The 13,469-nt window shown below is 36.2% G+C and overlaps 1 protein-coding gene across 1 annotated transcript in view; it reads right to left on the bottom strand.

Annotated features, from left to right (window-relative positions):
- Positions 1 to 3,108: 3,108 nt before the first annotated feature.
- The window catches only part of TACR3 (tachykinin receptor 3), a 34,185-nt gene continuing 23,824 nt past the window's right edge, over positions 3,109 to 13,469 (bottom strand). Inside the window, exons 4-5 of the mRNA XM_054295720.1 lie at positions 6,311 to 6,507; positions 3,109 to 3,424 (exon numbers count right to left, since the gene is read on the bottom strand). Coding sequence (XP_054151695.1) covers positions 3,109 to 3,424; positions 6,311 to 6,507 — 513 coding nt within the window. The remainder of the gene's footprint in view (positions 3,425 to 6,310; positions 6,508 to 13,469) is intronic.

The following is a 13,469-nucleotide window of genomic DNA, read 5'->3' on the forward strand; positions in this document are numbered from 1 at the left end:
AAAGTTTAGCCAATGTCAAGGGAATGACAGAGTTAAACTGATGCTGATTATTTTGTCTTTGGTGATGTGAAAGTTAAACCTGTTCTCTACCAAGGGAATGTCTTTGCAAAATGGCTGTTCAGGGAGCAATGATCTCTTGATCACGTAAATGTTTGAGGCAGACTCCAGTAGGAGCCTGGGCTGAAGTACTACAAACTGTTATACTGAGAAGGATGAACATGTTTCAGAAGATTTCAGGATCAGAAGACCTTTCCTGATGCTGTTTAATTGCAGCTGTTTTGGAGTGTTATTGTGCCCTTCTTGGTAAGAAGCTAGCTCTATATTGATCTGTTTTCCTTAACTCACTCCTAGCAAAACTGAAGAGTGTGGACTGAAGGTTGCAGACATGGGACAGCCACAGTGCTGCACCAGCAATCATGCAAGAGCATGTGCTCTGTATGCCCACTACTACTTTGAGCAGTCTTATTGACACAAACTGAGGATGATCTGATTTCCTCTACACTTAGTGAGGGTGTCAGGAGGCCTGTAAGGAATTTTATAGTGACCAGGCCACTTGCTGAAAATGCTTGTTCAGAAATAGTAATTTGTATGGAAGCTGCTGTCAGCTTTTGTTGTGCTACTTGTTTAAGTGTGTAGCCCTGCATGTTCTTGGGGGCTGAGACACAGATTGGTTTGCACCACATTATCACTGTAATGTTTTGTTAAAGAAATGCTGTGATTACAGGGAGAGATTTCTCAATTTATTATACAGGAATGTCCTGTAACTTCAGAAGAACTATAGGAATGGTGAGGGTGTTTTGATACCTCTAGCCCACAAAAATATAGAGATATTGTCAATGGATTAGTTGTCCAGGACGTCATATCATAAACACCTCAAGTGAAATTGTTTCACTAGAGGTACAAGTGTGAGGAGGCCACCATTGCTTTCTTGATATTTGACAATGAAAAATCCTAAATGTTACATGAAGATGATATTTTATACATTTATGCTGCTGTACTTTTATATACAGCTTTTTAAAATTTATAGTCTACATTTAAAAACAATAAATTTATCAACACTGATTTTGTAATAGCCATTGTTAGAAAAGACTGTTTATTTAACAAGTATACATTTTCTCTATGTATGTTTCTCAGAAGTTGTACATGAGCAGACAGAGGACTTCACAGCATGTGTTTGTAGTACATCATCATCAGGTTAATATACTCAGCATAATTTTTTGTTTGTATGTGACTATCCTGGATCTTCTTAAAAGAGTTGCTAAAAACCTGGGAAGATTTAAAGTTCTTAAAACAGAGTATTTAAAGGCAAAAAATTTACAAGTATTTTGTAGGCATTGCATGACACTTGCTGGATTACTACACACTAAAAAAAGACAAGGAGAAATGAAAGCATGACACTTACAATGTTGGAAAATATCTGTTTTTTTAGAGAAATAGACTGTTGAAAAGCATGGACCAACATTTAAAAGGGAAGTCATTAATGAATGGATTGTTTCAGTGAATTTACTATCAGGCATAGATAGAAAAAGTGTGAGTCTGGAATTGTGATTCATTTTTATAAGAGTACAATATTCTGTGATCAGGTTCTTCAGTTATTCTGTACATGGAGAATTTAATGTATCAGGCTTATGTATTTGAGGATACTTTACCTTAGGATTTTGATTTAGTGATACCACAGTGCACTGCAATCACTATACAAGTACAAGTTAACAGCAGAATGTAACACTTGACTATGTACATGAATCACAATACAAATATGATTCTTGTTTTACTGCTCTTGTTTGATATGCTCACGGTCACAATGCTGATCATCCCCAGTTGCTGGGAAGTAATGTGGACTAAAGCCAGCTCAAGCCTTTCTCTCTTCAAATGTCTCTATTAATTGCTCACCTTTGGTACTGTGTTGGGTTCAGCCAGATACACCCTGTCCTGTGCTGGTTTGGCTAACTGGGGAAGACATTCACACTCTTGTTTGTATTTTCATTAACTGTTTGACAACAAACATTCATGAAACCAGTCTATTCATGCAACTGACACAGTCATTTAGCTAAAACTAAGGCTGCTCTCTGGTCCCTTTTTTTTTGTTACATTCAGCTTCCTCTGCAACAGTGATGGTAAGTGGATTTTGTCAGTGGGAACATGTCTGTGTAAGAATGCCTAGAATATTTTCAGAGGCAGGCACAGGACTACTTTTACGTGCATCAAGCTATGGAAAATTTGTGAAAAGAGCCCAAATAGGGTTTGTTTTTTTTTTCCCAGTGGAAGTTTGTCATCTTGAGTCTTGTTACTTTATCTTCTGCAGAAAAGTGTCTGTTGTCACAGTCTTATTTTTTCATATATGAATCTCCAGTTTTAAATCTTTTGGCCTTTCTAAAGTCAATCAGAAAGGTTCTGTTAAGGTCACTGAGACAGACCTTACCCATAGAACTAAGATACAAAGCTATGAGAGATTCATCTAAGCAACATATTCCCCTGGAAGTACAATCCCATTAGAATCTAATGTTTACTAATATGCAAATTTTGGTAGAATTAACTTATCTCTTAGTCATGTTCTTATATATATTTGCAAAATTACCATTGCAGACAGAGCTGAACTACATCCACGTGAACTTAATTTTATCTGTTTGTCTGGGAATGGAGCTAAATTGTGAAACAGCTTAATAGACTTGGGGCTCATTAGAAATACATCTTTATAATCAAATATCACGTAATTTTGTTACTGTAGAATTAATACACTCGTAATGGAAAACACAGTACATTTCTGCTTCAATAAGTAAAGGAGCCTGTTACATTTTGGTAAATCAAACATAAATGCCACTGGTCAGAGACAACTGAAACAAAGTTTTTAATCCCATTGGTTTATTCTGGATAATCCCTACAAACACTGTTGTGGCTGAGATGCAACTATGCTTTTGGACTGAGACACACACATGTCTTCAAATTACTTTTCTTCTCCAAAACAAAAAAAAGGAAGAGATTTCCCAAAAATCTCACAATATTTATAGCTAGGGTTTATTAGTGGAATCTGGTTTGCTTTCCTGTGGTATGGATTCCGAGTCCCAAAGTAGGAGAACATTGTCCAGTTGCCCTTCTAGCCAAGTGAAATGTTTAGGAATAAACATCTGCTGATGTATGCAGTGAACTGATGAGGCTTGAGGCCGTGGAGACAGTCTTAGAATTCCTCTGTGAGCAACCATTGAAGTTCAGGTCCCTTGGAGCTGCTCTTTTCTTATGGCTGGCGTGCACACTGTCTCCATCGTTGGTGTCCAACACCACGGTCATGCTGGAGTCCATCCTGGACACAGCGTAGAGGCTGCTCTGCCGCGTGGGGTGGAACCTGGCTGCCTTCAGCTCCAGCTCCTCGTAGCTGGACACCTCAATGAAGGGGCACCAGCGCAGAGCTCGCTTGAAGCCAGCTCGGAACCTAGGAGGAAAGAAGCCTGGTGAAAGCCTGGGCTTGCAAGGCCCCAGGCCTTCATCTGAAAGCACAGAGTGCTGCCAGGATACTGATTGGCCAGTTATCCTGCCCCTAGGCCTGGACGGGCTGAAGCCAGTGGGAGTTTCCTTGACTGAAGTCAGAGTAGGACAAAAAAGATAGTGGTAACAACTCATTTCACTTTGATTTTCTATATGCTGTCCTGCATTTTAACAGCGGTGTTTTCCTTATAATGAATTTCCTGTCTTTTGCCTCTGCAAAGTAAACGAACACTAACTTTCACAGAACTGTCTTCACAGAAATTGTTTTGATTTGACCTCTAATGAGATCTGCACCTATATTTTCATCTTCTTTCAGCAAGGAACTTTGTAACTTTTCTGTAAAGTGCCATCCCAATTTCCAAATTTCAATATCCCTTCTGTATTTCTCTCTAACAGGGATGCTTATATGGGAATGAGTTAATGACTAATAATTGTTCATGTGAAATACTTGGAAAATAATTTTTAATAATGAAGAGGATCCTCGAAAGTTGTAATCTGAATGTGAGCAATCTATAAACAGGCATTTTGAGGCTTTAGAGCATCAGTGTTTGCAATACTCTTACAGAGGCAGGGATTCACTGTAAAGACCATTGTTACATTTTGTATATATGCATTTCCAGAATAAAAGCTTAATATATTAATTAGAAAAGCAATTCTCTGTGTATCTGTGTATAAATGGAAAAAGAACACCTTTTCACCTTGACCTAAAGCTTATCTTTCTCCCTTTTCTTGCTGCTCTTGTTCTGTTTAAACAATCAGCTCTGTTGTTTATCCTGTCTGTAAGTTTTTTGGAGCAGTGATTAAACTACCACAGTGATGATTGTAGGTAAAAATTCAGATCAAGTGTTTAGTTAAAGTTAACAGATCTCACAGAAGTGACTTTTCCTTCCTCAAATTTTTAAGTTTGCTGTGGAATTCTCACATGATGACAACTGAGCAGGTAGGTTGCTATTCAGCATTCTCTGTTTACATGCAGTCCGTATTTTGGAAAAATACCGAAAGAGCCTGTAATGGAAATGGGTTTAGGGACAGGAGTTGTAAAACCAAACCATCTTTTAACTGTATTACTTTTCTTGGCACCTTCCATCCTCTTTCTAATTCAGGGCATGTTTTTTCTTCATCTTGAAATAATGCTTTCTTTATCTAGATATGTAATATCCTAATTAGCCTGGAAGATGATGCTGGGAATAGATGTTCTAACTGTCTGATACTAGATCCAGCAGAGGCATGAATTGATCTGACTCCCAGCAACAAGCTCTATTTTCCTATTTAATGAAAAGGAAGCAGATATTCTGGTATCTTCATTTCAATATGGAACTTAATTATAAGAGCACTGTCACCAGGACTTCATTCTTGCATCAAATTCTGAATAAGGTGACCTTTGGTATGTCTCAAAATATTAATTTTTCTTTGACTATATTCTTGAATCCAGACATTTAATTTTGCAGTTTGCAAGTGTCAACATAAGCCACATCAGAGATATTATTTTTTTATAAATACTTTTGTAATTGTGCCATAAAAAGCTTTTGAAGAAAATGGGATTGGTTTAGAAGTTTTATGGTGGTAACTGAAAAATATGAGCCCTCATTTTTCCTTGTCTTTGATTATGCAGACACTGGACACTTAGTGAAATCTGGTTTCTGTTGAAATTAATGGAAAATTTGCCATTTGAGTTAGTTTTGTTCTGCCATGCTAAAACTTTACCTTGTCTTTAAACAGTTGTAAATGATGAAAAGCTCATCAGAAGGCTCTATGAATTTAGTCATTGCCTTGTCTTTTTAAAAGATCATGAATGGAATTGTCGTAAGTTATCCTCATCAAGAAGGATGATGCCAGTGTTTTTGCACCAATAAAAACTTGTTAGGATTTGTTCACTTCATTTTTGATTAGATTCTTTTTGACAAGTACTACATGATCTTTAGTTAGGGTTTAGGAATATCGTGCAATATTGCTATAAAGTTTGACAGTAATTAAACTTTGCACTGGCTGCGAAGTCAAAAGAGATTTAAAATAATATTTAAGATTACTTAATCAATACTGATTCATACTGACTGAGTTTGTGAAGTAATTAATTGTTCCTGGTGTTCTTTATCCAATAATGCTAGAAGAAATACTTGTGAATAGGATGGCTAGGATGATGTTTGTGTAGATCCTGGTCTTATAAATTGAAATGAAAGATTTGAGTCTATTCTGGAATGCAGTAGTCTCAGGCTAGCAAGTATCTGTAAAATGTCGCCAAACTCAATAGGTGCAGTGCCTTTGAAATTCAGAGCATAATGTGCTGCTATCAAACCCTACTGTAATTTAGTATTAAATAATGAGAATATAAATACTTGTATAATATTTATCAGCCTATTGCAGATCTTGGAGCGCAGTATAAATCTAATGCTGAGATCTACAGAGCACAGTTAATCACGTTTTGTATTGCATTCTTCCAGCAAAACAAAATTGGGTATACAATTGGTGAACATACAGCTTGCACTCTATATCACTAATTACCATCTTCTTTATTTTTATAATTTGCAAACCAAAACCATTAAAGTGCTATAGGTTTTTTTAAAAAAAAAATTGGGGGTGCACATGGAAAGGACTGGTTTCTGAAAACTGCATTTTGCTCTCAAATTTCAAGTAGGCCAGAATATTTACTGGAAGTCTGCCTTTGGGTTTTTGGGGCTTCTTTTCAAGTACAAACCTTAAAAAAGTTTTTTTTTTAAATTTTGTTTTTTCCCTACTAACTGGAATCTGTTTAAGTGAAAAATCTGTGTCTTTTTTCCATTTAAGCAGTTTATGTTCTTGGTGAAGTTATGCACCTCATTTCATAACCAGCTCTTACCTCTTATTAAGACAGCAGTAGATAATGGGGTTGTACATTGTAGAGCTCATGGCAAGCCAAAAGCTGGCTAAATAGATTTGCTGAATGTATTTCCACCGGTTTAATTGTTGATAGATGCCAGTGACTATGAAGTAAATGTGGTAGGGCAGCCAGCAGACAGCAAATGTCAGCACAACCACAATCATCATTTTTACCACCTGAAAGAAGTAATAATGGTATTAAGCCTTTTTAGTTTGGGCTAGCATTTCAACATCCATTAATAATTTTCTTGTAATTAATTTTTCAAGTTAGTCAAAGGAAAGCTGAATATGCTTTTATATAGTTTTTCCTTTTAATCTGAATCTATTATTTTTTTCTTGACTGGAGATCCTCTTTTTGTGTAGAAATATAGCAAGAAAACCTTTTCTGATGTTATTTGTATTGATTTTTGCAAGTAATGTATTTGTCTATGTTAGATATCACTTCTTTTCTGTACATCTAACCATGGCATAAGGTTACAGAGTGTTTTATTTAGACACCTCATTTTGGCCTTTATTGACCTTGCTGTCTATTTTTATTGTGGTCTGCAAGTCTATTTCTTGTACCAAATTTTTAGATGTGATATGAATATCTCTAAGTTGTAGGAAATGAGCAACTGCAGCATCCTGTGTAATTTCAGAGCCTAACAATTCCCTTGGCTGGTGATCCTTATTTGTTGTTTTCTGCAGGCATCACAACATCTGTTAGCTACCATAGTTTCCAGTGAGCACAAATGAAGAGGGGCTCTGCTTTGTGCTCCAAACACGTGAGGACAACTTGCAACTCATGTAAAATTTTCACTCCCATGTTTCTTTTTTCAGCTATGTCAAATACTAGTCCAGCTACCATTTTCAGCACAATTTGTCACATGTTTACGCCACAGGTTTTCTTTTTGTAGCTGAAATGGAACTAGACATGATAGATCCATGCTGGGAAGTCTCTTGTTCATTTGTACTTGTGAATACTGAGGAATAACAGGGATCTCTATGAACAGTTCCTGTATTTTCTCTGTACAAAGTGCCATTTCATGCTCTTTCTAGTTTTACCGAGGGAAAAATCCAAAGAGCTGAAATTTGCCATACTTACATGTCTTTGGTTAATGTTTTTATGAAATTCCAACTAACATAATTAAATAACTTTACATAAAAATGTTATGGTATCCTCCTTAACTCTCATTACATCTTCCTATGGGAAGCATAAAGCAATTTTTCTGGCACCAATTAACAATCTTTCTTGCTGGATGGGACTGTAATGTGCAAGATTTTGCTTATAAGAATGCTTATTGTTATATATATGCACTGATCATCATTTAAAGGCAAAAAAGAGGCATATGGCCAAATATAAAACATTTATAATAGTTGGTTCTTCTGAAGCACTTTTCATCAGTTAACTATAAATCATCCTGTGAGTAGGAAGATCAGTTTTATAAAGGAAGGCAACACACCAAAACATGGTATCACTTTTACCTTTCACAGGTATGTCTGTGTATCTGTGTCTAGGCATATATAGAAGTTTATGGGACTCTATATGTGATTTATGGGGTAGGGGGGAAAAGGCTATGATTTTATGTGGACAGAAATTTCTGGCCTAAACTATGTATGTGAAGTGATGCATAAGATATGTTGTCAAATCAGTCTATCATTAAATGGCATTGCTATTTCATTGCTTTTGACATAACTTCCACTGTTCTGCTGGGGACTTACACCTCTGCCTTGCCCACATTGTATAGATAGAAGTCTTAATTCTGTAGTTTTACCATATTACTTCAACTCCCTGTCATTGATTTGCAGGTGCCCTTTGCATGTTGTTGTGTTTTTATAGATCTGTCAGGAATGATAAGTGTTACTTCAGCACCTTTCAGAACTTCTGTAATTTCAGAACACTTGAGAGTCTTCATTATTTATTTTGATATTTAATTAGTTGGCCTTGCAGTTCCAGCTGTGCATGTGAAACTGTTCCTAGAATTAGTCATCACTGGAATATCATAGGTACTGAATGAAAGGATTTTGTGTCCAAATTTTCAGAGTATAAACAGGTCAATCTGTATTTACAGTTTACAGTTCATCTGTGCAGTGCTTGAGAACCAAAACAGTAAAGCATCCCAGCAACAAATGTAGCTTAATCTGGTTGAGTTTATTCTGTTGTTGTTTAATCCATGTCACTCATACCCCAGAGATGCTAGAAATCACAGAAAGAGTCCATGTTGCCTGTTTGGCATACTCAATTGTGTAAATTTTTTTCCAAAAGAAAGTTGTCTTTTTTCTGACATCCAAATGCTCATTGTCTAGTTTTTTGTGAGATATTGAAGGGCAAGGCAAGAAGAGTCTAGAGTCTACTTAATCCTGTCTGAGGAAGAAGCATTCTTTCAGTAATGAATGTAATGAGAAAAAAAATATTATATGAAAGAGCAAAACCGATGTAAGTTCATTGGAATTGGAGTTTGCAAGTTTGCCTTTGCTGTGAAACATTTGGAACAGTAAAAATGAAAAGGAGCTAATAGATTCTGCTGCACTTAGAAAAACCAGCAAGTACATTTATTTTTCCATACTGTTTTTATTTTGCATGAAGAATAGCTAGAAGAGTAGTCTGGTTTAAGATGTAGCATTGAGAGCAGCTCTTGAAAGATTGGGAAGAACATATACTGTTCCAAGAGACTCAGTTGCTGCTGGAGGCATATAGCAATTCACATTGCAAGGCAATGAATTGCCAGCAATACCTAAGACTTGGACCCTGCAATCATTTCCTTTTCAATCTTCTCTGCAGCTCCTTATTGCCTTTCTAAGGCATCTTTGATACTGCTGCTTGTACAAGTACAGGAATTTGGCTTTTGATTTCATTTCCACTTATGTCACACAGAAAAATTACTTTCAGAACTTTTACTCCTGGGTGTTATGCAGATATGAATGAGAAGCAAATGATTTAAGAACCTATGGAGTGTAAGAATGTCTTGTTTACCCTCTCCTGGATTTTATTAATTCATGAACACAGCTTAAATGCAGTTCACAGGTAATCCCTGGAATCATAACTTGGGCCCTGTACTCTTGGGAGAAGTAAAATACCACACTAACATTTCACAAAATGTTTCTCTCAGCATGTTAGGATGCAGCCAGTAAATCCACTTCCCAGTCCTGGGGACATACATGGCACTTAGGCACCAGAGAGAAAGGAACACCAATATGCCTTTTGTGCTCCATGATGCTTATTTGGAGTAAACTCTCTCTCTTTTTTTCTGCAAGAAATTTAGGATTCAAAGGTAATTCTGCTGGCAATACTACAGAGATGGAGCTGACTTCTGAGGTACCAAGTGCTTTGACTCACTCAGGGATTTCCTGTATTCTTTCAGCCCGTAGGATGGTTTATCAATAGTTGAAGGAGATGCACATTTAGGAGGAGAAAGTATGAGAACGCTTGGAAGTCTTTCAGGCAGATAAGGTGTTTGCCAATTCCAGTGTTCCAGATACTTTCAGTCTTCTGACTTATGTTTTCCATCTGTTTTTCTCAGTTACTTGAAATAAAGAAACTGTTTTTAATTTCAATTTGCATAATCCCTAGTTGCAAACAGAATTAATAACCATTTACTTTTTAGTTAAGCTCAAAAGTTCAAAAATATATTCTTGTCTAGAGTGAAGTAGTTTTTAATTAGTTTGCTTTCTTCCAAATTCCCCAATGTGGGACTCCCTTCAAACCAAAGCAATTCTGACATTTTTTATGAATGGTCTTAGCTACTGCTGGTTTAAACTATTTTCCCCCAAAGCTTCATAGAACACAGATTTGACAGTGATTTTGAGTTTCTCTCAGCATGTCAAGAAATATCTGTTCCATTGCAAAGAAGAGGTAAATATTTTGCTCAGAGTTTTATTTTCCTTAAGAATGTGTGATTTTACAAGCATTTGACTGGGGGCAAGGAGGAAAAGTTTCCACAAGTTTTGTTACTTTATCTAAGAAGAGATGTCTCACTTTGTCACAGGAGATTGTTGAGTGTTAGGCAATAGGCTAATGTCTGCTACTCAGCCTAAGAAAGTTTTCTTTAAGCTAGACAGCAAGTAAAGGTAGGTGGCCTTGTATCATTGTCTTGGTCTTAAGCATTGAGTGGCATAAGAGGTTTATGTTCTTTAGAAGATGACTCTGAGTGCTTGTTGTGGGATTGGCATTATTGGGCATGATTATCCACCTGAGATCTAGTTCTTGGAAAAAAGTAGAAAAACTGATTGAGTGCTCTTGTGCTTAAGATTCATACCACCACTTATTTTACAATACTTACCAAGAGTGAATGATGGGGCAGAATTCGTTTCCATGCCTCCAACCAAAGATTTGGTGTGGGGGAAATAAAATAGTCATATCTTCTTCTTGTTGGGTTTTTTTGTTTTGTTTTTTTGGTTTTTTTTGGTTTTTTTTGCTAATAGGGGTAGTTAATTCTGAAGTCCACTTTGACACAATTCTGAAAGTGTTCTGGAACCTTTAATCCTCATTGTAGGCTCAATGTTTAAATTAATTTTCCATGTAAGACTTCTGAAGGAATGGCACTAGTGAATATTCTCTTTTGAAAATTATTCGTATGTATTGGACACTGCAATAACCAACTAATACTGTGATGAATTATGCCAATGAATTATGCAAAAGTTGCATACTATCCTACTTGTGTTTTACTTTATGTGGGCTCATTATAATGAAACCTGTCCTCCTGAACCTAAAATGAAATGGGTACCTTTTGTTATGTTCAGAATAGGAGACTCTTATTTCATATGGAAAGACTACTGTTTGAATTGTTTTATTTCCATCTTATTCACCTAGGGGAATTAAATAAGTGATTTATATAATTAGAAGCCATTTGAATGTTTACCATATTTCTCTAGGATTTTGGCACAAGAAAATAATGAGAAGTAATGCAGATTGTTTCCTACATAGTTTGAAAAACCTCTTCTCTTTTCTGTTGGTAAGAAAATAACTGTGAATTATTCCTGAACTGTACTTATTTAAATTGAATGGCAAAATTCTGTTAGAGAAAAACACAGTTAAAGCTATTTTTTAGTTGCCATCCTAATTACGCATTTGCAGTGGTAATAGCATCTTCTCTTTCAAAGTCTGAAGAAAAAGCTTCTATTACCACCTAAGAAAAAAAAAAAGGGCAAAAAATTTTAATATTGTTCCCCAGTCTATTTTCATTTAAATTGACTTCAAATGAAACTGCTAATGTCAGTGATGTTGAGGCTTATATTTTGAATTTCATGCACCTAGTTTATTTTTGTCATTCTTCAAATGACTGTGGGAAGTTGTGAATTTATTAGGAGAAGTAGACTTGTAACTTCCATACAGAATATTTTGGAAATAATTGGTCAATAAAAAGTATTGAGAGAGTAATTGCTCTGGTCAATTACTGATGAAAAGTATCAGGAATGTCATTACCTCGACAAGCATTTATTTTTGTCGAGACAAGCATTCCTTCAGGTAATAAAGTATCCACAGGGCTTGGCCATAGTGATCAATACATTGGTCATTATTGCACTGGTTTGATACTCCTGTGGTATCCCAATTTGTGAAATAAAGTATGAGCTGACCCATGCCAGGGTGGCTGAAACTGTTTCCTAGGAAACCTGCTTTAAAACCTGGGGAAATAAATTACTTCTATCCACCCCAGAAAATGAGTAATTAAATAAAGGTGCTTTGAATAGGTTGCAGTACAGAATTATTAATTCTAAAAAACTATATTCTTGAGTAAAAGGATTAGATTTGTTAGGAGAAGGCATTAATAGACATAACATAGACACCCCTCTGTTTGGAGGTGTGTAGATTTCTGCTTTAACTCAGAAAAAACCTGTGCTGGAGTTACATTTTGTTTTGACATGAAGAGCATCCTGTAACAAATGCCAAAGTGTGTGGGTGTAGTACTGGAACTGCAGTTCTGTTCTGCTGAATATACAGGTCTTGACTCTGCAGTCCTCCAAAATGAGTGATCTGCATCAGATTTCCTGGGCTTTCCACCACACAGATGCTTGGCAGTGTTCTGGAAAGCTCAGCAGACTGAAAACTCCTGCTAAAATTAATTTGTTCATTACTTCCCTACAGGGATTTGATGAGGAAGTGACTTCTTATGCACTCTCTCTCTGTATATGTGTGTGTGTGTGTATATACATATATACACAAACGTGTTTTTATGCACCCATGTACACACAGGAATATTCATATGATCATAATTTAGCATATGTAATGGGATAACTTTGACTGCAGATTAGATGATATAACAAAAGACCTTTTGGAGTTTCCAAGGTTGGTTTATATGCTGGTGAAAAAATTTACATACAACTTGAAGAACACACTTTGTCCTGAATGTGGGATTTTAAGGTTATTGGTCTGGAGGGTCAGGTCCCGAACTTGAACTTGGGGACAACTGCAAAGAAGAAGTTAAGTCTGTCTTAAAAAACCCAATTCCCCAATTCCATCATTTGAAATATGAAGATCATAATCTCCATGTTGAAAATCTGAATGTTGAAAAAGAGATACTTGGCTTTCATTTCTCTTCCTCATAGGTATCTTGGTTTTATTATTAATAAACATGTGTCGTTGAATTGAGCAATGCATTTGAAAACACACTGAGCTCACTGACATTGGAGTGAAGCATTGTTGAAATTTTTTTTTCTGTTAACCTAGTGTTACTTCCATTCTTAAATATATGAGGTGCTAGTAAGCAGAAATTTTTGCCCTAGGACTGTGTCTGGACTTCATAATTCACATAAATTTTCAGCCAATAGTGATGGAAAATATAAAAATAATGAGAAACATCACAGCAACTGTAAATGCAGAATTCTGAGCCTAATCACTGACCATGCAGAACCAATCTCTTACATCTGCTCCTGACCTGGAGATGTTGCCAGCTGTTCTATAAAAAAGTATTGGCCAGAAAACTTTGTCAGTAAATATGTAAACTGGCAAAGCTTATGCACAGTATAAAGCCATTTTTAGTATTTACTCTGCTTTTACTTCTCTGTGATTGCTGCTTGAAGCATGGACGATGGGTGTGGAAAGATGTGTTTGTTCACAGGGCATAGCTGAGTTTTAGGACCTTGAGGCAATGAATGGAAGCCGGTACTGCTGCTGAGTGTTCTGTAGCTATTTGGAGATAGAGAGCAGAGAAGAGCCATAATTC

This window comes from Melozone crissalis, unplaced genomic scaffold (assembly GCF_028551555.1).
Source record: "Melozone crissalis strain CALT ecotype California unplaced genomic scaffold, PUWL_Pcris_2 ptg000006l_1, whole genome shotgun sequence".
Classification (NCBI taxonomy): domain Eukaryota; kingdom Metazoa; phylum Chordata; class Aves; order Passeriformes; family Passerellidae; genus Melozone; species Melozone crissalis.